Source organism: Nomascus leucogenys, chromosome 4, assembly GCF_006542625.1.
Source record: "Nomascus leucogenys isolate Asia chromosome 4, Asia_NLE_v1, whole genome shotgun sequence".
Lineage (NCBI taxonomy): Eukaryota > Metazoa > Chordata > Mammalia > Primates > Hylobatidae > Nomascus > Nomascus leucogenys.
In genome coordinates, this window is record NC_044384.1 from 86,064,466 (window position 1) to 86,092,383 (window position 27,918).

The 27,918-nt window shown below is 52.1% G+C and overlaps 1 protein-coding gene across 3 annotated transcripts; it reads left to right on the forward strand.

The window, feature by feature from the left end:
• The first annotated feature begins 131 nt into the window (after window positions 1-131).
• DPP3 (dipeptidyl peptidase 3) lies at window positions 132-27,811 on the forward strand. Of its 3 annotated transcripts, none has more exons than XM_003273901.3 (18): window positions 132-573; window positions 2,301-2,575; window positions 5,278-5,367; window positions 6,629-6,766; window positions 7,363-7,437; window positions 8,009-8,102; window positions 8,925-9,055; window positions 9,166-9,296; window positions 9,370-9,428; window positions 10,398-10,592; window positions 10,741-10,853; window positions 11,215-11,307; window positions 12,817-12,879; window positions 12,976-13,100; window positions 13,241-13,361; window positions 14,703-14,882; window positions 23,089-23,251; window positions 27,230-27,811. In XM_003273901.3, the coding sequence occupies exons 1-18, from the start codon at window positions 522-524 to the stop codon at window positions 27,400-27,402; spliced, it is 2,271 nt and encodes a 756-aa protein (XP_003273949.1). In that variant the 5' UTR covers window positions 132-521; the 3' UTR covers window positions 27,403-27,811. The 3 variants fall into 3 exon arrangements, with proteins under 3 accessions (XP_003273949.1, XP_012352918.1, XP_030667129.1); XM_012497464.2 differs by having other exon boundaries at window positions 490-573; window positions 2,298-2,575; XM_030811269.1 differs by lacking the exons at window positions 132-573; window positions 2,301-2,575 and adding an exon at window positions 3,240-3,270.
• Window positions 27,812-27,918: the final 107 nt, after the last annotated feature.

The following is a 27,918-nucleotide window of genomic DNA, read 5'->3' on the forward strand; positions in this document are numbered from 1 at the left end:
GACCACCTCAGCCCTGGCCCGAGCCCACTCGACCGTAGCCCCGATTCCCGGCACCGAGAGCTTTGCAACTTCCAAGTCTCCACCCCCAGGTCCCGAGTCCCGAGAGGAAGGTGGAGCCACATTACTCCTACTGTGTGGGTTCCCACCTGCAAGAGTGATGTCGGGTCCTCTGGGGTGAAACCCCAAAGGAAAGCGGGATCGGGACAGGGGGAGGGGGATTCCCAAGTCCCTGACACCCGCGCCGTCTCGGGCTGGGCTTGGTGACCTCATCAGTCCCGTCTGCCGGGACTAGGCCGCGGCCAGGCCGGGCACAGAGGTACCCGGTCCGGCGCGTGTGCGGCCTGCGGACAAAAGGCCGAGCCCGCAGGGCCAATCCGCGCGCCACCCCGTAGCGCCTGGGGGCGGGAGCCGGAGAGCCGAGAAGCTCGTCCTGGCACGTCTATTGGCTGGTACTGACGCCCATCCGGACCCCGAGGCCAGGCAGTTGGCCAAGGGGGGCGGGGTTCGCAGAGCCCCAATGAATGGGGGAGCCGGAAGCAGGAAGTGAGTTTGCGAACGGAGGAGCTGCTGCAGGTGAGGCGTGGTGCCTGGGCTTTTGGGGTCAAAGCGTGTCATCCCGGGGGACCAAGGCGAATCTGTACTGAGCGCAAAATCATTCCCTTTCTGCCCACTCTCCAGTACTCCCTCCAAATTCACCCCACCCTCGAGGCCAAGGAGTGCTCCGGCGAGCAAAGAGTTAACAGCCCTTTCCGAACCTTGAGGATGTGCTATTGGGGCGGAGCTTCTGGAGTCCGGGGCAGGGCGGGGAGGCTGGCCCAGCCGGGACGGGGCGTGGCGGGGAGAATGCCCCGGGTCGGGGAATCCCCGGGTTCTAACGGGGCTGTCAGACCTTCAGTAAATTGTTGGCCTTTCCAAGCCTCAGTTTCCCTATCTGTAAAATGGGTTTTCTTCTGGTTGTGAACTTCCGTGGCTTCCCTGGTGGAGCACAGGGAGAGAGCAGGAGAATGGAGGGCCAAGGAAGAGGCAGTTTAGAGGGATGAGAATAGGACAGGTTCAAGGAAAATCATTTATTGCTGTGGATACTTTCCGTCCAGGGCGACCTCATCTGATTGGCGCACCCACCTGGTAATATTGGGGTTATTCTCTCTTTTATAGAGGTGGAAACGGAGGTGCAGAAAAGTGAAGCAATGGACTTGACTTTTAGGAGTCTGGGGCTGAGTCCTGGCTAAAGGCTGAGCCTTCCAGCTGGCGGCCTGGCACTTTATCCTTGTGAGCACAGTGGAAAGTGTCAAGAATTCTGAACAAAGGCCAGGCGCGGTGGCTCACGCCTGTAATCCCAGCACTTTGGGAAGCCAAGGCAAGCAGATCGCTTGAGGCCAGGAGTTCGAGACCAGCCTGGACAAAATAGCGAGACCCCGTCTCTATCACAAATACAAAAAATTAGCTGGGCGTGGTGATGCACGCCTGTAGTCCCAACTACTTTGGAGGCTGAGGCAGGACAATCGCTTGAACCCGGGAGGCGGAGGTTGCAGTGAGTCAAGATCATGCCACTGCACTCCAGCCTGGGCAACGAAGTGAGACTCCGTCGCAAAAAAAGAATACTGAACAAGGAAGCAGGGAGGGGCCTGGGCTGGGAGCCTAGAGGTGAGGATCTCTGCTGCTGATGTCTCCATTGTGGGATTAGGCAAGGCTCTCAGCCTCTCTGAACCCTCAGTTTCCCCATCTGTAATACTAGGTAGTTAGAGTCAATCAATTTTTTTTTTTTTTTTTGAGATAGAGTTTCATTCTGTCGCCCAAGCTGGAGTGCAATGGTGCGATCTCAGCTCACTGCAGCCTCCACCTCCTGGGTTCAAGTGATTCTCCTGCCTCAGCCTTCCCAGTAGCTGAGATTACAGGTGCCTGCCACCACACCTGGCTAATTTTTGTATTTTTAGTAGAGAGGAGGTTTCACCATGTTGGTCAGGCTGGTCTTGAACTCTTGACCTCAGGTGATCCACCCACCTTGGCCTCCCAAAGTGTTGGGATTACAGGTGTGAGCCACCATGCCTGACCTTAGAGTCAATCTTTAAGGTTTAGGGACTATAGATCAAATATGGTCCACCAGTGTATTTTGTGACCCCTTGGGTGAGTCATCTCACCTTCTCTAAGCCTCAGTTAGCATATCTGGTGAATGGGTACAATAGTGTTCCCTTCCACATGGGCTTTTGGGAGGATTAAATGAGATCATAAGAGTTCAGAGCCAGGTATGCAATTGGTGTGGGGTAAACAACAGCTGTGATGACAGTGATGGTTCTCAGCAGGGCCCATGGCGGACACCCAGTACATCCTGCCCAATGACATTGGCGTGTCTAGCCTGGACTGCCGTGAGGCCTTCCGCCTGCTGTCACCCAAAGAGCGCCTCTATGCCCACCACCTGTCCCGTGCCGCCTGGTATGGAGGCCTGGCTGTGCTGCTTCAGACCTCCCCCGAGGCCCCCTACATCTATGCTCTGCTCAGCCGCCTCTTCTGCGCCCAGGACCCCGACCAGCTGCGCCAACATGCCCTGGCTGAGGGCCTTACCGAGGAGGAGTATCAGGTCAGTTCTCTTGGGCCAACCCGCATTTCCTGAGTGGCTTCTGGGTGTGAAAGACCAGGATGCAAATGTCAGTCTCTTTCAAGGGATAGGTGGAGGATTAGACCAAAGGTTACAAATTCAGGCACTTCCCTTCTCTGGAGCCTCAGTCTTCTCATCTGTAAAATATGCATGTGGGATGTCTGTACCTCTTAGTGTTGTGATGACCCACTTAGAACAGTGCCTGACTTCAAGATAAATGATGGCTGCTGTGATTATAACAAAAGAAACTGTGGTGGAGATTCAGGGAAGGCAGAAGAAGGAGTCCAGAGTAGGTATCAGGAGGTCTGAGTTCAGGACCAGTTCTTCTCTACCACACTGTGTGGCCCTGGGCAGAATGTTCTGCCTGTCCCTTGGTTTTTGTTTTTAGATGTATTGGCCAAGTAATACACAAATTCTTAGTGCATTGCAGCAATGCAGAAAGACACAAAAGAAAACACAAAGGTCACTCATTCTCAGTGCCCTCCTCAGAGGTAACCCACTGAGGCTGGTACAGCCTTTTCTTTCTCTCTCTTTTTTTTTTTTTTTTTTTTGTGACAGAATCTCATTCTGTCACCCAGGCTGGAGTGCAGTGGTGTAATCTTGGCTCACTGCAATCCTCCACCTCCCAGGTTCAAGCACTTCTCATGCCTCAGCCTCCCAAGTAGCTGGAACTACAGGTATGTGCCGCCATGCCGGGCTAATTTTTGTATTTTTAGTAGAGATGGGTTTTCACCGTGTTTCCCAGGCTGGTCTTGAACTCCTGGCCTCAAGTGATCCACTTGCCTTAGCCTCCCAAAGTGCTGGGATTACAGGCATGAACCACCATGCCCGGCCTTGGTTACAGCCTTTTCAATCCCATCTGTGTATTACATACCTTTATGTGTATATGCATGGTGAATCAGTTCCTTATTTTCTCTTTTATAGAAATGAGATAATGTTCTTTTCCTGCTTTGTGTCCTACTTTTTCCACTGAATGCCATGTCTTGGAGAACTTGGAGAATGGGGTACATTTAAATGTACCTCATTCTTTTTTATTGACTGTAAAGCATTCCACAGCAGTGTACACTATAATCAATTTAATCTTCATTGCTGGACATTTAGCTTGTCCCGTTTTTCTTACAAACAGTGCCATGGTGAGCATACTTGTGCACACATGTGAGGAGGATCTATTTCTAGAAGGAGAACTGCTGGGTCAAAGGCTCTGTACATTTACAATTGACTGATTCTGTTAAGTCATCTTCTAAAAAAGCTTCACTGCATTATATTCCCACCAAGAATGTAAAAGAATATGGCCTGTTTTTCTATATGTGAAATAAAGGGATTGGATTGTTTCTCTCTGAGCTGACGTACTGTTTATTCTAACTCTTGAACTTTGGGCATTCACTTTCCATCTTGAGGCCTTGGCTTACTCCTTAAAAGAGCTAGTATCTGTCGAAATGTTTATAAATGGAAAGGTGCAACCCAAGCGTTACTATTTTCAGGGAAATTCTTTTTTTTTTTTTTTTTTTTCTGAGACGAAGTCTTGCTCTGTCACCAGGCTGGAGTGCAGTGGCACAATCTCGGCTCACTGCAACCTCCGACTCCCTGGTTCAAGTGATTCTCCTGCCTCAGCCTCCCAAGTAGCTGGTATTACAGGCATGCACCACCACGCCCAGCTAATTTTTGTATTTTTAGTAGAGATGGGGTTTCACCATGTTGGCCAGGATGGTCTCCATCTCCTGACCTCGTGATCTGCCCGCCTCGGCCTCCCAGAGTGCTTGGGATTACAGGCGTGAGGCACCACGCCCGGCCATTCAGGGGAATTCATATGTTTGCAAGTGGCAGAAACCCAGCTCAAATTGGCTTACATGAAAAGGAGAATTTTGGGGTCACATGATTGAAAAGTCCAGGTCTAGAGGAAGTTTCGGGCATGGCTGGACTCAGGGACTCAGTGCTACCACTGGGATGCAGTCTTCATCTCTCAGCTTGCTTGCTTTTCTCACTCCTGGAGGGGAGCTCCAGGGGTTCCAGGCCTGATGATCCCTGGTGTACAGAGGCTCTTTGCCAATGGGAAATGTCCTGGGTAGCTCTCTTATGCCAGCTTGAGCCTTGTGTCCATCCTGTAGCCAAGGATGGTGGTTTCTCAGACTGGCTGAGCCAGGTCACATGCCCACCCCTGGAGCTGGGGGAAGGGAGATCCCCCACCCTCCCACCCACAAAAGGAGGATTGAGGTCTTGTTACCAGAGGAAGATCTGGGGCCAGCAGAAGCCACAGAATAGATAGATGATTAAGGCCTCTCCAGCTCTAACATGTGATGCTTCCGAGGCCAGCTGCCTGACAGGTCAGATGCTGAGGACAGGCTCTGGAGAAAGAGGGAGGTGGTGCTGGAACTGGGCCTTAAAGGACACAGTAGCCTCAGGTGGCTGAGAGGGTGCTGGGGTGGGGAGGGAAAAGGCAGACGAATGCTTGGATGTGTTTGGGAACTGCCCAGAAGATCAGTTAGGCCAGACAACGGGGGTGTGAAAATGGGTCTGTGAAAGTAAGTGTGGGACAGACTGGGGCTTCCCAGGACCTGGGTCCTGCCCACACATTTCCCAGCCTCACCCACACTGGCTCTGCTGGGGCATTCTCATCTCAGGAGGAGGTGTCCCTGGGGTCAGGGAGGCTGTGTTTCCTGGGTCTTTGATTCCTGCCTCCCCCTCAGGCTTTCCTGGTCTATGCCGCGGGTGTCTACTCCAACATGGGCAACTACAAGTCCTTTGGTGACACCAAGTTTGTTCCCAACTTGCCCAAGGTGAGCCAAGGGAGGGTTGGGGAAGGTGGGGATGGGGGCTGGTGGGGTAAGGGTGGAGAATGCAGTAGAAGGAGCCCCAACTGGAGTGTCAGAAGCCCTGAGCAGAGCATGGACCCTGTCGCTTCCACCCTGCATGACTGTGGCTGTCACCAGCCTCACTGGGTGCTGCGGCCTCTTCGTGTATAAAGGAAAAGCACAGCTGTCCCTGACTGCAAATCTGCAGGCCGAACAAGGGCGAGATGTGGAAGTGTTCTGTGAACATTTAGGTACTCTCAAAAATGGAGCTTGTTGGTCATCACCAGGAACAGCGGGAAGTGCTGGGCCGGGGGCATCCCTCCCAGGGTTATGAGGCTTGAGCCTATCTAGGGCAGAGGTGGTTCTTACAGCAGGTATAAGAGCCGGGACTTCAGTATGCACACAAGTCACCTGGCGGTCATGCTGACATGCAGCATCTGATTCAGCAGGTCTGTGGTGCGCCCAAGATTTGACATTTTTTCTTTGAGACAGGGTCTTGCTCTGTCACCCAAGCTGAAGTGCAGTGGTGTGATCATGACTCACTTCAGCGTCAACCTCCTGGACTCAAGTGATCCTTCTGGCTTAGCCTCCCAAGTAGTTGGGAATATGGGTATGCAGCACCACACCAGCTAAATTTTCTTTTCTTTTCTTTTCTTTTCTTTTTTTGAGATAGGGTCTCACTCTGTCACTCAGGCTGGAGGGTAGTGGCACGGACACAGCTCACTGCAGCCTCAACTTCCTAGGCTCAGGTGATCATCCTCAGCTTCCAGAGTAGCTAGTACCACAGATGCCTGCCATCATGACGCCTGGCTAATTTTAAAAATTTTTTGTAGAGACAGAATCCCACTGTGTTACCCAAGCTGGTCTTGAACTCCTGGGCTCAAGCAATCCTCACACCTTGGCCTCCCCAAATGCTGGGATTACAGGCATAAGCCACTGCGTCTAGCCTAATATTTTTTATTCTTTGTAGAGATGGGGTCTCTCTATGTTGCCCAGGCTTGTCTTGAACTCCTGGCCTCAAGCATGTCTCCCTCCTCTGCCTCGCAAAGTGCTCAGATTATAGGCATGAGCCACCAACACATGGAGGCTTGACATTTCTCAGGCCCTGCCAGTGCTGCTGGTCCACAGACCGCACAACGAGCCAGAGCTGTTAGACCACAGGAGAAGAGCTTGGGAGTGGATAGGGAGGCTCTGGAAGGCAGGTTTGGGTGGTGTGACTGGGCCATTGGCCTCCCTTTCCCTGCAGGAAAAGCTGGAACGGGTGATCCTAGGGAGTGAGGCTGCTCAGCAGCACCCAGAAGAAGTCAGGGGTCTCTGGCAGACTTGCGGGGAGCTTATGTTCTCTCTGGAGCCAAGGCTTCGACACCTCGGGCTGGGGAAGGAGGTGAGGCCCCTGACTCCCCCGAGGGGACAGGCAGCGGAGGGAATCCTTCAAGGCCACCTGGTAAAGAGGGAAGGACACGGGATGGGGAGGCGGTGGGCTCTGCCTCACACTCCTGAGGCAATGCTGCTCCCCACTGCAGGCCTCAGTTTTGTCATCTGTAGAATGGTAAGCAGGTTGGGTCGAATGCTTTCTGAATGCCCTCCCAGATCTGACATTCTGTACACAGGATGCCATGTGCTGATGGAGGGAAGGAGAGGAAAGCTGGAGGTGGAGGGAGCTGAGGAGGGGATGGCAGGGAAGGAGGGGGGTCCCAGGTTTCCCACCTCTGGAGGCCGCATCTGTTGCATGGGATGAGGACCTTGGCAAGCCTTAGGGGTGGGCCAGCCTGAGAGAGGCCTGGGCAGGGCTGCAGCAACACTGGAGATGAGCATCTGTTTGTTTGTTTGTTTTATAACTTTTTCCCCTGGAGGTAGATGGAGGGGTAAGTGGTAGAGGCTGCTGGACGGAGGGAGGGGCAGAAAGCCTGGGAAGATGGCGTCCCTGCAGCCCTGACCTCGGCCACGCCTCTTTCTCATGTCCCCTCTCTTCCCCAACAGGGAATCACCACCTATTTCTCTGGGAATTGTACCATGGAAGATGCCAAATTGGCCCAAGACTTTCTGGACTCACAGGTTTGGGATTAGGGGAGCTCAAGGTAGCAGAGGTTTGGTGGGATTCCTAGTCCCAGCCCCCTCACAACTGGTGACCACTCCTGGGTCTCTGCTTGACTACTCCCTGCGTACTAGGGAAGGCGCCACCCCTGCCCACCCCAGGCTGTAGAGCCTAATGACAGCCTCAGGGCAGGGCAAAGAACCAGGACCTCAGGCCACAGGGGTGTGAGGCTTTGGGGTCCATCTGTCAGTGGCACTCCCAGTTCAGCCACTCACCAGCCATGTGATCAGTTTCCATGTCTGTGAAGTGGTACCCACCTCCAGTAGCCCTGGGTTCGCAGAGGCCGTGCAGTGCCTGGCACAGTGGTTGGAGTCAGTGCTTAGTGGAAGTGCACAGTGTCCCAAGCAGAGCAGGAGAGTCGGCCCTGGGCTGCCCACTCCCACTATCTCCCACTCCTGCTCCCAGCCAACCCGGAAGGCCCAGCCTGCTTTGCCTCCATGCCTTCTCCCCCAGGGGTGATCCATTTTCCTTCCTCTCACCCCACTGCCCTCTCCAGACCTCACTCTCAACCCCTGCCCTGGTCTCTTCTAGAACCTCAGTGCCTACAACACCCGGCTCTTCAAAGAGGTCGATGGAGAAGGGAAGCCCCACTATGAGGTGCGGCTGGCTTCTGTGCTTGGCTCAGGTGAGCTTAGCCCCAGGCTTCCCTTCTGCTCCCTCCTGGGCATTTCTCCAGCTCCCTTCTGCTACCGTCACAGCTCCTCCTCCCAGTCACCCTCTTGTCTCCCCATGGGACTGTCGATTACATTTGGTATGTGGCTGTCTTTTTAAATCCAATCTGCCACTTGCTATCCACTTAAGCTCTCAGTGCTTTAGTTTCCCATCGGTGGAATGGAAATGATAATTTCCGCCTCCTCCCAGAGTTGGAGTGAGGCTTAAAGGAGTTAACACATGGAAAGCACATGTTATGTGATACATACATTTTTGTTTTTTAGTTTTTGGGTTTTGTTTTTGTTTTTTGGTGTTTTGTTTTTTTGTTTTTTTGGTTTTTTTTTGAGATGGAGTCTCTCTCTGTTGCCCAGTCTGGAGTGCAGCAGCACGATCTCAGCTCACTGCAACCACTATCTCCAGGGTTCAAGTGATTCTCCTGCCTCAGCCTCCTGAGTAGCTGGCATTACAGGCGCCTACCACCATGCCCGGCTAATTTTGTATTTTGAGTAGAGACGGGGTTTCACCATGTTGGCCAGACTGGTCACGAACTCCAGACCTCAGGCAGTCCGCCCGTCTCAGCCTCCCAAAGTGCTGGGATTACAGGCGTGAGCCACCATGCCCGGCTGATATATATATTTTTGAAGATGAGAGTTTATGCTCATGTCTGTTGGCTACAGGGAGCCATTGAGAATCTTAGAGTGAAAGAGTGCTATGGGGAAAAGCCGGCTGAGGTGTCTTTCTCTGAGTGAGGCCTCTTACTCCAGCCTTTTCTCTGAGTGACACCTTCTTTCCCCAGAGCCTTCCCCGGACTCCGAGGTGACTTCCAAGCTGAAGAGCTACGAATTCCGGGGAAGCCTTTTCCAGGTGACCCGGGGGGACTACGCGCCCATCCTCCAGAAGGTGGTGGAGCAGCTGGAGAAAGCCAAGGTTGGACTGGCTGCAGGCTGAGGGGTGTGGGCTGAGGACCCCTCTGGGCAGCAGAGCGGGTGTGGAGGTGGGTGGGTGGTCCGAGGCTGACTGACCCCCGCTCAACTCAGGCGTATGCAGCCAACAGCCACCAGGGGCAGATGCTGGCCCAGTATATAGAGAGCTTCACCCAGGGCTCCATCGAGGCCCACAAGAGGGGCTCCCGCTTCTGGATCCAGGACAAAGGCCCCATCGTGGAGAGGTGAGGTGCCAGCTCCACCCCACCCGCCCCCTCCTGCCTGCCCCTCTTCCACCTCTGCCCTTCTCTCCCCCAGTTACATCGGGTTCATCGAGAGCTACCGCGACCCCTTTGGTTCCCGAGGAGAATTTGAAGGTAACTTCCTCAGGGAGGAGGTCAGTCACAGTCCCTTCCCCCACATCCAAGTCCACGTTTCCAGTGTCCCCTGATGGTTCTCCCCACCCCTGCTCAGCCATAACTATAACAATAAGAATGGCCATGGTAAATAAACACCATTTACAATGTATTGGGCACTGTTGGAGGAAGCTTAGCTATATTAACTGATTGAGAGTCCATCATCCCATGAGGATGTTTATCCTCACTTAACAGGTGTGGGCACTGGGGCACAGTTGGGGGGTGGCCCGGGAACCCTGGCTCTGAGCTATTTTGCTGTGCTGCCTCTGGTGTCTGGTCAGGGCACAGGCTCCAGGTAGCCATGTGCCTCCCAAGCCCAGCTTTACCACTCCCAGGCTGTATGACCTTGGGCCAAATAACCCAACCTTTGAGCACCAACGCGATTAGGATGCAGACTGCTGCACTCAGTGGCTGGAAGCAGGATGGACATTGTGACTGTGGACCTGACCCGGGGCTGTCATCCCAGGCTGGTGGCAGCCTGCCACGGCCCCCACCCCCTTCCCCAGGGGACCCACCTATGCAAGGCAGGGCATCCAGCCTGAGGATTCAGCCACTTCTCTGACTGCCCTAATCCTCCCCAGCCCCTGGATTTAGAAGAGTCTGAGCATCTGCCTGCTAAAGCTGGAGAGATTAGCCTGGGAGGAGAGCACACAGTCTGCTGGGGCTCAGGGGTGAGCCCCTAGACCCACGCCCAGGGAGAAGGGGCAGGCGGCCCAGGGGCCTGAGGGAAAGATGGGTTCGTGCAGCTGCATCTTTCCTGTCCAGGTCCTGACCCAGTAGGGCCCAGGCCTGGGTCACTGCTATCCTCAGCCACCAGCCCAGGGTGACTGCATACAGTAGGCATTCAGTACATGCATGATGGCTGGAGTACGGTGAAGTGGGAGCCCTCCTGGAACCCTGCCGAGCCACAACCCCCTCCCTCCCCTGCAGGTTTCGTAGCTGTGGTGAACAAGGCCATGAGTGCCAAGTTTGAGCGGCTGGTGGTGAGCGCAGAGCAGCTGCTGAAGGAGTTGCCCTGGCCCCCAGCCTTTGAGAAGGACAAGTTCCTCACCCCAGACTTCACCTCCCTGGATGTTCTCACCTTCGCTGGCTCCGGCATCCCTGCTGGCATCAACATCCCCAACTGTGAGTGTTGCAGGCCCAGCCCCAGAAGCCTCCTTTTAGAGTCGCCCCTCCCTCTCCACACACACACCCTCCACAAACTGCCCTGTGCCTCTTGTCTGTTACCTTTGACCCTCACCTCTTCTTTCTGTTCCTTCTCCGCCTTCTCCAGACGATGACCTGAGGCAGACGGAAGGCTTTAAGAACGTGTCGCTGGGTAATGTGCTAGCTGTGGCCTATGCCACGCAGCGGGAGAAGCTCACCTTTCTGGAGGAGGATGACAAGGTGGGCGCCAGCAGTTGGAGGGTCGGGGCTGGGCCTCACCTTCCTCAGCGGACTCGAGAAGGCAGACAGCCCACAGCAGTAGAGAGGAAAGCACACAGTGTCAGTCCTGGCTCTGCCACTTCCCAACCACGTGACCGTGCGGACTTTGGAGCCTCAGTTTCCTCTCGGGTCACACTAGGGAGGCATCCCTCCCTTCCTCCTGGGTTGTTGCAAGGATGAAATGGGCTGTGGGGTGGAGCACAGTTGGCCTTTACCAAGCACATGCACTGAGATGGGTCCATGGCCCAGGGGAGGGGAGGCCGACAGGCTGTATAGCCGGGGCCGGCCAGTGGACAGCGCGGGTCTCTGCTTGTCTTGGCAGGACCTGTACATCCTCTGGAAGGGGCCCTCCTTCGATGTGCAGGTGGGCCTGCATGAGCTGCTGGGCCATGGCAGTGGCAAGCTCTTCGTACAGGTGAGAAGGCAGCGGCCAGCCCTGGCACCCCAGCCTACAGCTCCACTCCCCACAATCTGCCCTACCCAGTGGTGAAGCTGCTCCAGCCTCTGCCCTCAGGGGCTATGGGTTGGGTGGGGAAAATGGCCCCTTAGGCAGAGAAGACCCTGTCTTGCCCTCCCTCAAGATGTCCCAGGAGCTCAGATGCCTGGGTGTAGAGGGCCCTTCAGGACAGTTCAGTGCTGTTCCCTGCACCAGGAGAAATTGTTTGGCTCAGGCTAAGGAAGCACACCCTAAGGGCGTGGCTCCAGCAGCCCCAGGACAGACACTTGGGGCAGGGGGCATCTCTGCGTGCTCCCATCTGAGGCAGCAGTGCTGTCTTTGTTTATGCTGCTGTTCTGTGGAGCCTGGGCTTTTCCAGGTATCGTAGGGAGCCACTTCTCCCCAGAGCAGCCCCTTCCTGCCAGCCGGCCAGAGTGGCTGGAGACCCTTCCACACCTACCCAGGGAATATGGAAACACAGACAACCTTTTATGGGGGGTTGAAAAGCTGATGTAGACCCCAGCATGAAGATGACCAGAAGTGGGGTGAGGTATAGCCCCTCCCTTCCGAGGGTGGGGTTCTGGGTGGGTCCTGCTTCTCGGGGTGTGGGGCTGCTTCCCTGGATGGGGAAGGGCTGGAACTGGGCCCCGGGGTCAGGAGGATGCACAGAACAGCTGCTGGGACAGCAGCCTGGTGAAACGCCTTGTCCAAACTTTATCCAGGCTGTGTGTGGCCTTGGATAAGTCAGCACCTTCACTGAGCCTCAGTTGGCCCATCTGTAAAACGAGATTCCTGACCCCTGCTGTGTGGGCTGTTGTGAGGAGTAAAGGTGAAGACAGTAAGCCCTGACACACCGTAAGCCCTGACAGCAAACAGGTGTTAGTGTTGAGAGACAGTGTCCATGGAGGTTGTGTGCTCTGACTCCAGTTTGGGGCTGTTAGGCTCCGAGCCTCAGTTTCCTCATCTGTGAAGTGGGGTGATAGTAGCACTGTCCTCGGAAGATGGTTGTGAGGATTAAAAGGATGCTGCGTGAAAGACGCATGGCATGCAGTGGGAGAGTGAGAATGATGCCGTGGCCTCCTCTGGCAGTGCCAGGAGCCGGGCCAGAAGCCCGTGGTGGGCACAGCTGGACTGTCTGGCCTACCCATTGGGGCATCTCCCACTAGGGTCTGGAGACACCAGATCTGGGTCCTCACAGGACTTGGTGCAAGTCCTCGACTGTCTGGTCCTCGGTTTTCCTCTCTGTGTGGTGGGCTAGGCAGCTCTGGTTTTCACGCTCCTGATGGCTCTGAGGAGGCAGCCAGCGTCACAGGGCTCAGGGCTGGACGGGCGTCAGTGTGTGGACGGACCAGCGGACCAGCCGCTCCCGCCGCCTGCTCCTGCGCTCCCACTTGCCTTCCTGAGCCACTTTCCAGCCCGTAGATTCTGGGGCTGGAGGCCTGGATCCAGTTGGGGGCGCCTTTCCCTCACCCACCCTGTGTTCTGCAGGATGAAAAAGGAGCATTCAACTTTGACCAGGAGACAGTGATCAACCCAGAGACGGGCGAGCAGGTGAGGGGGGCCTCAGCGGAGCCCCAGGGTGCTGGGAGGGTGGGCACAGGTGGGGCAATGGCCACCCTAAGCCTGACAGTGGAGCTCCTTTTCCAGATTCAGAGCTGGTATCGGAGCGGGGAGACCTGGGACAGCAAGTTCAGCACCATCGCCTCCAGCTACGAAGAGTGCCGGGCTGAGAGCGTGGGTCTCTACCTCTGTCTCCACCCGCAAGTGCTGGAGTAAGAGCAGCAGGGCCGAGGGGCGGGCTGTCCTGGTGCAGTGGCCAGCCCTGGGGGCGTGGAGGGTGGGTGGTGGCGGCCCGTGGGATGGGGACAGGGCAGCCTCCGACCATCCTGCCACCTGCCTGCCCCTCTCACAGGATCTTTGGCTTTGAGGGGGCTGATGCGGAGGACGTGATCTACGTGAACTGGCTCAACATGGTTCGGGCCGGGCTGCTCGCTCTGGAGTTCTACACACCTGAGGCCTCCAACTGGCGACAGGTAGGGCCTAGGTGGAGCCGCCTGGAGGCAGAAGGGAGCCTGCAATGGGCGCCAAGATCAGGGTGCAAGGATGGGACCACTGTACCTTTAAGGCAGATGAACTGGGTTTAATGCCGGACTCCACTGTTTGGGGGGCAAGTCACATCACTCTTGTGAGCCCCAGAGTTCCTCTCTGTGAAAAGGGAGTAGGACTCTCCCCAGCCACCATTTCACGGTGAATCAGATGAGGTGACTTTATTAGGACTCCTCGCAGTTGACGCACTCTGTGCCACACACAATTCTAAGCGCCCTCCATGAATTAACTACCCCAGGAGGTAGGTGCTATTGTTACCCTCATTTTAGAGATGAGGAAGTTGAGGCACAAGGAGATGAAGCAACTTGCCACTAAGTGGCAGAGCCAGGATTCGCATCCATACAGTGCCTCCAGGGCCATTCGGTGCCATGGCTCAGTTATGTGTCCTCTGGATATGGGGTAAGCAATAGAAACTTTTTTGTTTGTTTTTGTTTTTTTGAGACGAAGTCTCGCTCTGTCACCAGGCTGGAGTGCAGTGGCGTGATCTTGGCTCACTGCAACCTCCGCCTCCCGGGTTCAAGCAATTCTCCTGCCTCAGCCTCCCGAGTAGCTGGGACTAGAGGCACACCACCACACCCGGCTAATTTTTTGTACTTTTTTAGTAGAGACAGGGTTTCACCGTGTTAGCCAGGATGGTCTCGATCTCCTGACCTCGTGATCCACCCGCCTCAGCCTCCCAAAGTGCTGGGATTACAGGCGTGAGCCACCGCACCCCACCAGCAATAGAAATGTTTTGACAAAATCAAATAGGTGTGGTTTGAGGAGGCGATGTGATGTCATTCAGGGTCCAGAAATGTGGGGTCTGAGTCCTGGCTCTTCCTTTATTAGCTGTGTGCCCCTAAGGAAGTCCCTTTACCTCTCTGGGCCTCTGTTTTATCATCTGTAAACTGGGGATAATGATGCCTACTTGGTTCTCCTTTTGAGCACAAACAAGGTTGTGGAGGAAAAAGTGTTTGGGGACCCTGGAGGGGGTAGCTGCTGTCCTCAGTGGGGGATCTGGAGCAGCAGGGATCACGGTGGGTGACGGAGCATGGGCACCAGGTCCCGCCTGGAAATGGCCTCCCTGTCTCCTAGGGCAGCCTGCCCTCTCTGTGAGAAGAGGAAGGAGGAAGCATTTGAGGGGAGGAGAATAAGCAGAAAAGGACCTGCAGGGTGGGAGAGAATGACAATAACAGTTGCCAGTTAATGGGCAACTGGGACCAAGGACCAAGCCTAGGACCAAGCACTTGATAGGGGATACAAATGCTATCTTTCCCTCGCCCCGGCAGGCCCATATGCAGGCCCGGTTTGTGATCCTGAGAGTCTTGCTGGAGGCTGGCGAGGGACTCGTTACCATCACTCCCACCACAGGCTCCGATGGGCGCCCAGATGCCCGGGTCCGCCTCGACCGCAGCAAGATCCGGTCTGTGGGCAAGCCTGCTCTAGAGCGCTTCCTGCGGAGACTTCAGGTAAGCAAAGGCCTCTCGCCTGGATGGGCCCCTGCCAACCTCTCCAGGGGCACTGAGTGTTACCAAGCACGGAGAATAAGCTGTGAGCAGTTTCTTATGCTGCAGTGAGGAAAGGTAGCCAGTAAACATGTAAGTGCACCAGGTGCCTCACACCTGTGATTCCAGCACTGTGGGAGGCGGAGGAGGGCAGATCACTTGAGCTCAGGAGTTGGAGACTAGCCTGGGCAACATGGCAAAACCTCGTCTCTACAAAAAATACAAAAATTAGCCAGGCATGGTAGTGCGCACCTGTAGTTCCAGCTACTCCGGAGGCAGAAGTGGGAGGATCACTTGAGCCTGAGGGGTCGAGGCTGCAGTAAGCCATGATTGCACCACTACACTCCAGCCTGCGTGACAGAGTGAGACCCTCTCTAAAAAAAAAAAAAAACAGAATAAGGACATCTTTTATTTATTTGTTTGTTTATTTATTTATTAGACAGAGTTTTGCTCTTGTTGCCCAGGCTGGAGTGCAATGGCGTGATCTCGGCTCACCGTAACTTCCTTCTCCCGTGTTCAAGCGATTTTCCTGCCTCAACCTCCTGAGTAGCTGGGATTATAGACTTCCGCCACCACGCCCGGCTAATTTTTGTATTTTTAGTAGAGACAGAGTTTCACCATGTTGGCCAGGCTTGTCTTGAACTCCTGACCTCGGGTGATCCACCCACCTTGACCTCCCAAAGTGCTGGGATTACAGGTGTGAGGCACCGTGCCCAGCCAGGACATCTTTTAAGAATGAAGGACATTTTTGGACAAACAAAAACAGTTTACCATTAATAAACCCTCAGTAACAACACTTCTATAGGATATAATTTAGGAAAAAGAAACAGCCCCAGAGAGAAGGTTTGATAAGCCATAAGAAATATGGCTGAGTGATGCTGAGAGTAAATATACAATATGAACTTTGTACACCAATAAAAATGCTCAATTTGCCTGGCGTGATGGCTCATACCTGTAATCCCAGAACTTTGAGAGGCTAGATTCCTTGAGTCTAGGAGTTCAAGACCAGCCTGAGCAACATAGTGAGACCTCATCTCTACAAAAAATTTTAAAAATAGCCAACTGTGGTGATGCACGCCTGTGGTCACAGCCACACAGGAGGCTGAGATGGGAGGATCACTTGAGCATGGGAGGTAGAGGCTACAGTGAGCCCTGATCGCCACTGCACTCTAGCCTGGGTGACAGAGCTAGATTCTGTCTCTAAAAGAAAAAGAAAAGATAACATATTAATCAAAAGTTACCATAAGGAAGGTGTCAAGTCTTACACTGGGTGCCGTGCACGGTGGCTCACGCCTGTAATCCCAGCACTTTGGGAGGCCGAGGCGGGTGGATCACAAGGTCAGTTCGAGACCAGCCTGACCAACATGGTGAAACCCCCGTCTCTACTAAAAATACAAAAAAATTACCTGGGCGTGGTGGCTGCGCCTGTAATCCCAGCAAGTATACTTGGGAGGTTGAGGTAGGAGAATCTCTTCAAACCGGAAGGCGGAGGTTGCAGTGAGCCGAGATTGCGCCACTGCACTCTAGCCTTGGCAACGAGAGCAAAACTCCGCCTCAAAAAAAAAAAAAAGTCTTACACTAGGATAGGATATTTACAACACATATGGTTAGGCCCCGCTTATCCACAGTTTTGCTTTCTGCGGCTGCAGTTAGCCACAGTAAAATACAACAAGATATTTTTAGGCTGGGTGTGGTGGTTCACACCTGTAATCCCAGCACTTTGGGAGGCCCAGACAGGCTGATCACCTGAGGTCAGGAGTTCAAGACCAGCCTGGCCAATATGGTGATGCCCTATCTCTACTAAAAATACAAAAATTAGCTGGGTGTGGTGGCAGGCGCCTGTAATCCCAGCCACTCAGGAGGCTGAGGCATGAGAATCGCTTGAATCTGGGAGTTGGAGGTTGCAGTGAGCCAAGATTGTGCCACTGCCCTCCTGCTTGGGTGACAGAGCGAAATGCTGCCTCAAAAAGAAAAAAAAAGATATTTTGAGAGAGAGGCTATATTCACCAACTTTTATTGCGTTATTTTGTTACAGGTGTTCTATTTTATTAGTAGTTATTGTTAATCTCTTCCTGTGCCTAATTTATAAATTAAACTTTCTCATAGGTATGTATGTATGGTAAAAAAAAAAAAAAAAAGTGTATATATAGGGCCCTGTCCTGTCCATGGCTTCAGGCATCCACTACATGGTCTTGGAACATATACTCCATGGATATGTGGGGACTACTGTACTAACAAAGGGTTCATATCTAAAATAGATAAAGAACTTTTCAGCCGAGCACAATCGCTCACACCTGTAATCCCAGCACTTTGGGAGGCCAAGGCAGACAGATCACTTGAGGTAAGGAGTTCAAGACCAGCCTGGCCAACATGGTGAAACCCATCTCTACCAAAAAGATAAAAAATTAGCCGGGCGTATTGGCAGGTGCCTGTAATCCCAGCTACTCAGGAGGCTAAGGCAGGAGAATCGCTCAAACCTGGAATGTGGAGGTTGCGGTGAGCCAAGATCATGCCACTGTACTCCATCATGGGCAGTACAGCAAGACTCCATTTCAAAAAATAAAGAAAGAAAAAACTTTTTTAAAAAAGTGAAGGAGAAAAGATAACCCAACAGAAAATAAGCAAAAATGAACAGAAGAGAAAAATGAATAGCCCTTGACCAACTAAGGGAAGATGCTCAACCTCATTAGTAATTAGGCAACCTCAACCTAAACTGCATAAGTTACAATTGGTACCCCTCAGCATGGCAGAAATTAACAACTGCCAGCATCCACTCAGTAGACTGAGCAATGAGGACTGCCATCCACTGCTTTTGGAAGGCTGAATTACATACGAATTTTAAGAAACAGCAGCGTCATCTCTTAAAGTTGAGCACTCCTGTCACCGACACAGAATCAGTTCTGGAAAAACTTGCATCTGTTCATCAGGAGACATACAAGGATGTTCACAGCAGCAGTATTAGCAAAAACCACCGGCCGGGTGCAGTGGCTCACGCCTGTAATCCCAGCACTTTGGGAGGCCAAAGCGGGCAGATCACCTGAGGTCAGGAGTTTCAGACCAGCCTGGTTAACATGGTGAAACCCCATCTCTACTAAAAGTACAAAAACGCTGGGCATGGTGGCCCACACCTGTAATTCCAGCACTTTGGGAGGCCGAGGCGGGCAGATCACCTGAGGTTAGGAGTTCAAGACCAGCCTGGCCAACATGGTGAAACCCCTTCTCTACTAAAAATAAAACATAAGACAGGTATGGTGGCATTTGCCTGTAGTCCCAGCTACTCGGGAGGCTGAGGCAGGAGAATCGCTTGAACCAGGAGGTGGAGGTTGCAGTGAGCCGAGATCATGCCACTGAACTCCAGCCCAAGCGACAGAGTGAGACTCTGTCTCAAAAAAAAAAAAAAAAAAAAAAAAAAAAAAAGTGCAAAAAAATTAGCCAGGCGTGGCCGGGCGCGGTGGCTCAAGCCTGTAATCCCAGCACTTTGGGAGGCCGAGGCGGGCGGATCACGAGGTCAGGAGATCGAGACCATCCTGGCTAACACGGTGAAACCCCGTCTCTACTAAAAATACAAAAAATTAGCCGGGCGTGTTGGCGGGCGCCTGTAGTCCCAGCTACTCGGGAGGCTGAGGCAGGAGAATGGCATGAACCCGGGAGGCGGAGCGTGCAGTGAGCTGAGATGCACCATTGCACTCCAGCCTGGGGGACAGAGCAAGACTCCGTCTCAAAAAAAAAAAAAAAAAAAAAAAAAAAAAATTAGCCAGGCGTGGTGGCGCATCCTGTACTCCAAGCTACTCAGGAAGCTGAGACAAGAGAATCACTTGAACCCGGGAGGTAGGGATTGCAGTGAGCCAAGATCGTGCCACTGCACTCCAGCCTGGGCAACAAGAGTGAAAATTATGTCTCAAAAAAAAAAAATAAAAGCACCAAATTACACATCAACAATAGAGGAGATGAAGTTGTGTGTTTATAATTAAAAGACTACATACACATCAGTGAGAAGGGGAACTATAGCTGAATGTTTTAGCACAAATGAATCTCAAACATAATCCAAGCAGAAAAAGAAAATCACAATGTATACAGTTCAAAACCGGCTGGGCACGGTGGCCCACCCCTGTAATCCCAGCACTTTGGGAGGCTGAGGCGGGAGGATCACCTGAGGTCAGGAGTTCGAGACCAGCCTGTCCAACATGGTGAAACCCCATATCTACTAAAAATACAAAAGTTAGGTGGGCATGGTGGCAGGTGCCTGTAGTTCCAGCTACAGAGGAGGCTGAGGCAGGAAGATCACTTGAACCTGGGAGGTGGAGGTTTCAGTGAGCTGATATGCTGCCACTGCACTCCAGCCTGGGTAACAGACCGAGACTCTGTCTCCAAAAAAAAACAAAAAAAACAGGCAAGAACTTAATATCTTAATATGTGATTGAGAGTAAAACTCAGGGAAAGCAAGAGAATTTTTTATTTTTTATTATTTTTTTTATTTTTATTATTTTTATTATTTTTTTTATTAATTTTTTTGCACACAAAAACAATAAACATTTTCTAAAAATACATACAAACAAAAAGATGCGTATCAAACATATTAGGAAGGTTACACATGAGAAGTCGGGGAATAGAAATGGGGGGTGGGAGTTAAAATAAATGAGAGAGGGACTTTATATGGATCAGTGATAATAACTCAATCCTCTATTTGACAAAGAAGAGGGAGAAGGAAGAGGAAGAAAAAGAAAGTGGGATAAAGGATCAGAAAGGGAGGAAAATAGAAAAAATTAGAGTATGACTCCAGGGTAGACCTGTTTTGTTGTCACTGAGTTGGTTGGTTGGTTTGTCTGTTGTATTTTTCATGTTTTGCCAAGTTGGCCAGACTGGTCTCGAACTCCTAGCCCGAAGTGATCAACCCGCCTTGCCCCCCAGAGTGCCGGGACCACAGGCGTGAGCCACCACGTCCAGCCCCCACATTGCTTCTGGCTTCCGTGGTAGACCTCCCAGACGGAGCGGCCGGGCAGAGGCGCTCCCCACATCCCAGACGGGGCAGCCGGGCAGAGGCGCTCCTCACTTCTTCCCAGACACGGGGCGGCCGGGCAGAGGCGCTCCTCACTTCCCAGACGGGGCGGCCAGGCAGAGACGCTCCTCACTTCTTCCCAGACGATAGGTGGCCGGGCAGAGGCGCTCCTCACTTCCCAGACAGGGCGGCCTGGCAGAGGCGCTCCTCACTTCCCAGACGGGGCGGCCGGGCAGAGGCGCTCCTCACTTCCCAGACGGGGAGGCCGGGCAGAGGCGCTCCTCACTTCCCAGACGGGGCGGCCGGGCAGAGGCGCTCCTCACTTCCCAGATGATAGGTGGCCGGGCAGAGGTGCTCCTCACTTCCCAGACGATGGGTGGCCGGGCAGAGGCGCTCCTCACTTCCCAGACGATGGGTGGCCGGGCAGAGGCGCAAGAGAATTTTTTAAAAAGTACAATATTGGCTGGGCACGGTGGCTCATGCCTGTAATCCCAGCACTTTGGGAGGCCAAGATGGGCCGATCATGAGGTCAAACAACGAGACCATCCTGGCCAACATGGTGAAACCCCGTCTCTACTAAAAATACAAAAATTAGCTGGGCGTGGTGGTGCACACCTGTAGTCCCAGCTACTCAGGAGGCTGAGGCAGAAGAATTGCTTGAACTTGGGAGGTGGAGGTTGCAGTGAGCCGAGATCGCGCCACTGCACTCCAGCCTGGCAACAGAGAGACTCCATCTCAAAAAAAAAAAAGTACAATGTCAAGGATAGTGGTTTCCTTAGATGGGGACAGCCACAGAGTGCCGTCAAGCAGAAGCAGCTGAACTAATTCTTAGGTGAGGTGGGAGTTGTATGAGTGTCTGGTTTTTTTTTTGTTTGTTTGTTTTTGATGGGAGTCTCGCTCTGTCCCCCAGGCTGGAATGCAGTGGCAAGTTCCTGGCTTATTGCAGCCTCTTCCTCCTGAGTTCAAGAGATTCTCCTGCCTCAGCCTCCTGAGTAGCTGGGATTACAGGCGCATGCCACCACGCCCAGCTAATTTTTTGTATTTTTTTTTTTTTTTGAGACCGAGTCTCACCCTGTCGCCCAGGCTGGAGTGCAGTGGCGTGATCTCGGCTCACTGCAAGCTCCACCTCCCAGGTTCACGTCATTCTCCTGCCTCATGAGTAGCTGGGACTACAGGCGCCCGCCTGGCTAATTTTTTGTATTTTTTAGTAGAGACGGGGTTTCACCCCATGTTAGCCAGGATGGTCTCGATCTCCTGACCTCATGATCCACCCGCCTCGGCCTCTGAAAGTGCTGGGATTACAGGCGTGAGCCACCACACCCAGCCATTTTTAGTAGAAATGGGGTTTCACAGTGTTAGCCAGGATGGTCTTGATCTACTGACCTCATGATCCGCCCACCTCATCCTCCCAAAGTGCTGGGATTACAGGCATGAGCCACCGTGCCCAGCCCAAGTGTCTGTGTTAATATTCTTTACGGTATACATACTGTATCTTGTATGTGTAAGAAATGTTTTATTTTATTTTTATTTTATTTATTATTTTTTTGAGATGGAGTCTCACTTTGTCACCCGGGCTGGAGTGCAGTGGTCCAATCTTGGCTCGCTGCATCCATCACCTCCTGGGTTCAAGCAATTCTCCCACCTCAGCTTCCTGAATAGCTGGGACTACAGGCGCCGCCATCAAACCTGGCTAGTTTTTGTATTTTTGTAGAGACAGGGTTTCACCATGTTGGCCAAGCTGGTCTTGAACTCCTGACCTCAGGTGATCTGCCTGCCTCGGCCTCCCAAAGTGCTGGGATTACAGGTGTGAGCCACCATGCCCAGCCAGAAATGTTTTATTTTATAAAGGGTAATGGTCATACCTGCCTTGTCTACATGTCAAATGAGATAATCAAACGAGAAACATTAGCTTTAATTTTGTGGGCATTTACTCTATGCTAATCATTGATCTGTGTTTCTCACTCAGCACAGTAACACTGTGAGAGAGCAGAACTATTCCTGTTTAGAGATAACAGCTCAGAGTGGCTTAGTAATTTGTCTAAGGTTACACTGCCTGTAAGTGACAGGGCCCAGCATTTTGCAGTGTCTTAGTCTGTTTTGTGCTGTTGTAACACACCAAAATACCAGAGGCTGGGTGATTTATAAAGAACAGAAATTGGCCAGGCACGGTGGCTCACGCCTGTAATCCCAGCACTTTGGGAGGCCGGGGCAGGGTGGATCTCGAGGTCAGGAGATGGAGACCATCCTGGCTAACATGGTGAAACCCTGTCTCTACTAAAAATACAAAAAATTCGCCAGGTGTGGTGGCACATGCCTGTAGTCCCAGCTACTCGGGAGGCTGAGGTAGGAGAATGGCTTGAACCTGGGAGGCAGAGGTTGCAATGAGCCAAGATTGCACCATTGCACTCTAGGCTGGGTGACAGAGTGAGACTCTGTCTCAAAAAAAAAAAAGAACACAAATTTATTTCTGACAGTTCTGGATGTGGGGAAGTCCAAGATCAAGGCACCAGCTGGTTCATTGTCTGGTGAAGGCTGCTCTCCCCTTCCATCCAAGATGATACCTTGTTGACGAATTATTTGGAGGAGAGGAATGGGAGGAATGCTGTGGCCTCACATGGTGGAAGGCAAAATGGCAACAGGGCCAAACAGGCATGAAGCCTGTTTTCCTTTTTCTTTCTTTCTTTTCTTTTTTTAGAGACGAGACGGGGTCTCACTATGTTAACCAGGCTGGTCTCAAACTCCTGAGCTCAAGCAATCCTCTCACCTCAGCCTCCCCAAGTGTCCAGGATTGCAGGCATGAGCCACCATGGCTGGCCTTTTTTTTTTTTTTTTCCATAGAGATGGTCTTGCCATATTGCCCAGGCTGGTCTCAAACTCCTGGGCTCAAGTGATCCCCTGCCTCCTTCTCCCAAAGTACTAAGATTACAGGTGTGAGCCACCACACCCAGCCTGAAGCCTCTTTTATAAGGGCCTTAATCTCATTCACGAGGAAGGAGCCTTAATGGTTAAGCTGAAACTTAACCATAAGTTTCAACACCAGAATTTTGGAGGGGACACATTCAAACCATAGCACAGACTGTCCAGGGCTGACCACAATCAGCTGTGGCCTGTGGCAGAGCCCTGTGGACACCAGGTAAGTGCCCATCCTAGACATTTACTCCATCCTTCCCACAGGTGCTGAAGTCCACAGGGGATGTGGCCGGAGGGCGGGTCCTGTACGAGGGGTATGCGGCGGTCACTGATGCGCCCCCCGAGTGCTTCCTCACCCTCAGGGACACGGTGCTGCTGCGTAAGGAATCTCGGAAGCTTATCGTTCAGCCCAACACTCGCCTTGAAGGTAATGGACTCTTGAGCTCCCTTGATGACCACACAGGGCCCTCTGGGAAGAAATAAGAACCCATCCCAGGGCTCAGGGAGAGCAGCCTGGGATGGCCCTTCCCTTTCTGCCAAGGTCCTTCCCATGCCTAATCTTGGTATCTGTCACCACCCACCACCCCCCTCCCGACACACACACAGTCATGCAAGTTGTAAGACAGTGACAGAGATTTGAAGAAGACCACAAGAGCAGGGGATAGCAGAACATGCAGACTTAGGGGGAAGCCAGGCGTTCGTACCAAAGAATTAGACCTGTTGGGTACCCAGGCTGGGGGTCAGGTGAGGAGGGAGCTGGGACCCAGCAAGCCTAGTGAAACCCAGGGGACGGTGTGACTTGGTCACATCCAGGATGGTGATCAACAGCTGCATCATCCCACTTCCTTCTCAAGCGAAAATTCCAGAGCCTAGCCCTGGACACACGGTGCTTGTATCTTTTGTATTCAAACCCCCTGGGGTTCCAGCCCCTTACTGCCTTCATTTTCCTCTCACCCCTTGACTCATCTTTCCTGCTACTTGTCACTTGAGATACCTAAGACGATGTGTGTTATGGAGTGGTTAGAGCACCAGCTTCAGAACCGCCCTGTGACCTTGGCCTAGTCACTTGACATTTCTAGACTTTGGTGTCTTCATTCATAAAGCCAGTGTGGACTGCTTGCTGATATTATAGTGAACCTGAATTCCTTCTTAGAGTTTCTAAGTGCTTTCTGGGGATTAACCTTTTAAATCCTTGCAGTAGCCCAATAAGGTAGGTATTGTTGTTACTCCATTTTACAGGTAAGGAAACTGAAGCACAGAGAGTAATTTGCACAAGGCTTATGCCTTTTTAGTGGAGGAGCCAAGAGTCAAATTAAGAGTGGTTGAGTCAGGCATGGTGGCCCCTGCCTGTAGTCCCAGCTACTTGAAAGAGTGAGGTAGGAGGATCACTTGAGCACAGGAGTTCAAGGCTACAGAGCAAGACCTCAACTCTTTAAAAAAACAAAAGCATTGTCCTGGGCAGTTGTGAGGGTTACATAGAATAATATTTGTAAAAAGTCATTACCTATTATTGGTGAGGAAAAAGCATTTATTTATTTGGTTTTGGGGTGGAGTTTTTGTTTTTGTTTTTGTTTTTGTTTTGTTTTGAGATGGAGTCTCACTCTGTTGCTCAGGCTGGAGTGTAGTGGCACAATCTCGGCTCACTGCAACCTCCGCCTCTGGGGTTCAAGCGATTCTCCTGCCCCAGCCTCCCGAGTAGCTGGGATAACAGGCGCCTGCCACCACACCCAGCTAATTTTTGTATTTTTTTTTAGTAGAGATGGGGTTTTACTATGTTAGCTAGGCTTGCTCTGGAACTCCTGACCTCAAGTGATCTTCCCACCTCAGCCTCACAAAGTGCTGGGATTACAGGCGTGAGCCACCGCACCCAGCTGGAAAAAGCATTTATTAAGACACTCATTCTAGATGTTTTTCCATGCCCTCCAGAGGCTTCCTGGGATTTGGCCCCAACACTTGCCAGCCTCACCACCTCTTCTCTGGCTCACTGTACTCCAGGCTCCCGACCTTTCTGTTTCTTCTACCCACTGAGCTCGCTCCACTCCTATAGCCTTTGAATAGGCTGTTCTTGCTGCTTGGCATGATCTTCCTCCAGATCTTTGCCTGTCTGGTTCTTTTTGTCCTTCAGCTCCTTGTAAAATGGCACCCTGTGAGAGAGGTTGTCTCTGACCCCTCAACCTAAAGTAACTGCTTCGGTCCCTCTCTGTTCTGCCACCCAGTTTCATTTTCTTCAAGTGCCCATCACGCTTGCCCATTTTCTTGGTGGTCACATCTCATGATGGGAGGAGCAGCATACCCCAGTGCCTCATGCACAGCCTGGCACACTGGAGTTGCTCAGTGACTGTCAAATGAGTGCATTAATAAATCATGCCAGCCACATGGACAGTACTATCAATTGCTTTGGTATGTCCAGCCCTGTGCAAGCCATGCGGGAGCCACTAGGGATCTGGACGTGATCACAGCTCACTGGGGATGGTAAGATATGGAGATAAATAATCATACAAGGGGGCCGGGCGCGGTGGCTCACGCCTGTAATCCCAGCACTTCGGGAGGCCGAGGCAGGTGGATCACGAGGTCAGGAGATCGAGACCATTCTGGCTAACACGGTGAAACCCCGTGTCTACTAAAAATACAAAAATTAGCCGGGCATGGTTGCAGGCGCCTGTAGTCCCAGCTACTCAGGAGGCTGAGGCAGGAGAATGGCCTGAACCCGGGAGGCAGAGCTTGCAGTGAGCCGAGATCATGCCACTGCACTCCAGCCTGGGCAACAGAGTGAGACTCCATCTCAAAAAAAAATAATAATCATCATCATCATCGTCATACAAGGGAAGTGTTAATGAGTGGCCAAAACATATAAACAGAACTCTGAACACTTAGAGGAGGGAAGATCGCATCCATCTTCAAGAGTATCCGGGAATGTTCTGGGGAGGAAGTGGTGGTTCCCACTAGATCTGAAGAACAGGTTGGATTTTTAAAGGCTGTGATGGTGGTACACTGTAGAAACTCTTTTTTTTTTTCTTTTTCTTTTTTTTTTTTGAGGCGGAGTCTCATTCTGTCCCGCAGGCAGTGGTGAGATCTCGGCTCACTGCAAGCTCCACCTCCCGAGTCAAACAATTCTCTGGCCTCAGCCTCCCGAAAAGCTGGGATTATAGGCACCCACCACCATTCCCGGCTAATTTTGTATTTTTATTAGAGATGGGGTTTCACCATGTTGGCCAGGCTAATCTCGAACTCCTGACCTCAAGTGATCCACCCACCTCAGCCTACCAAACTGCTGGGATTACAGGTGTGAGCCACCACACCCAGCCAGGTCACTGTAAAAGCTTTCTATGGATTAACTCCTAACAACACAGAGACAAATGGTTATTATCCTCATTTTTCAGCTGGAAAATGAGGCACAGAAGGGCTGTGTATTTGCCTGCGGTCACACAGCTGTTGGGTGGCAGAGCCAGAACTTGAACTCCAGAGCTTGTGTTCTTTGCTGCTGTACAGCTTGCGATGTCATGGAACGTGACAAGGTGCAGAGAGAGGGTAGAGCAGTTGAAGTGTGTTTGAGGGCAGTGCTTCCCGAGAGTATTCAGGGGACCCTCAGAACAGCCCATTTAACAAATCAGTAAACAGGTTCGGAGATAATGATGCCATGGTGGCTAGCATTTGTTGAGCACCCCCTCGATGTGTGACTATATCATCACTGCAGCTCCTTTACAGATGAGGAGACTGAAGATTGGGAGGTGCAAAACTTGCCCCAGGTCCCACAGTAGACAGATGAAGTCGTTGCTGGACTGTGAGCTTCGGGACACCAAGGACTGTATCTGTTTCACCTAGTGTGGCACCTGGTGTCTTTTATTATTTATTTATTTATTTTTGAGGTGGAATCTCACTGTCACCCAGGCTGGAGTGCAGTGGCATGATCTCTGCTCACCGCAACCTCTGCCACCCTGGTTCAAGCGATTCTCCAGCCTCAGCCTCCTGAGTAGCTGGGACTACGGGCCCATTCCATCACGCCCAGCTAATTTTTTTGTATGTTTAGTATAGACAGTGTTTCATCATGTTGGCCAAGCTGGTCTCAAACTCCTGACCTCAGGTGATCCTCCCGCCTCAGCCTGCCAAGGTGCTGGGATTACAGGCATGAGCCACCATGCCCAGCCTAAATCTTTATTTGATTGACTGAATGAACGAAAGCAGCAATGCATTTAATACTCCCCCTGTAGTATTTCCTTCCTCACAGGGTTACTGTAAAGAGTAAATTAAGTAATTAACCTAAAATGTAGAGCACAGGTTTTTTTTTTGGCAGAGCTCAGTTAGAAACAGCTGCTGCTGTAATTGTGATTATTAAGACTATTATGATGATTCAGTTTCCCTATTCAGACCTTTCCCTGCTGCTGTTTTCTCTGCATCTCCTCCCCAGGCTCAGACGTGCAGCTTCTGGAATACGAGGCCTCAGCTGCTGGCCTCATCCAATCCTTCTCCGAACGTTTCCCAGAGGATGGACCCGAGTTGGAGGAGATCCTCACACAGCTGGCCACAGCCGATGCCCGATTCTGGAAGGGCCCCAGTGAGGCCCCATCTGGCCAAGCTTGAGGAATATGTGTGGCCTCTCCCCCAACTCCGTCAAACCAAGGCTGCAAGTGGCCCTCCATTCGTGTGTGTATTTAGGGGCTGGGGAGGGGGAGGGGCAGGAGCTTGGACCTTCGTACTACCTCAGCTGAGGGTGATGACACTAACCCCTTCCATTTGTCAGCACTTTCCAGCCTGCCAAGTGCTTCCCCTCTGTGATCTCATTTCATCTGCACTGCCATATGTGGAATGAGCAAGACAGGGCTTACCATCTTGTCTACCAGATGAGGAAATGGCAGTTCTGAGAAGTCACTGGTCTAGATCCTGCAGGTGGCACGTGACAGCTAGGGTTCAAAACGTTCTCACCAAATCCAATGCTCCTCACATATTAATTTTATAACCAGACAAATAAATATTAGAGACAACTACCATCTTTGCGGCGTGTGTGGCTCCTCCTTGCCTTTGCCTGTCTTCTCATTTGCTCCCAGCAGAGTGATGGGCTCAAGGCCTGGGGAGGGGGCAAGGAGGGTCATTTTTAGC

Bases quoted from the DNA above. Each gene is read 5' to 3' on its own strand.
- DPP3 (XM_012497464.2), top strand. From the start codon at position 522: ATGGGGGAGCCGGAAGCAGGAAGTGAGTTTGCGAACGGAGGAGCTGCT. The intron at 5,368-6,628 runs GTGAGCCAAGGG...CTTTCCCTGCAG, and splicing joins TTGTTCCCAACTTGCCCAAG to GAAAAGCTGGAACGGGTGAT. The intron at 9,056-9,165 runs GTTGGACTGGCT...CGCTCAACTCAG, and splicing joins AGCAGCTGGAGAAAGCCAAG to GCGTATGCAGCCAACAGCCA.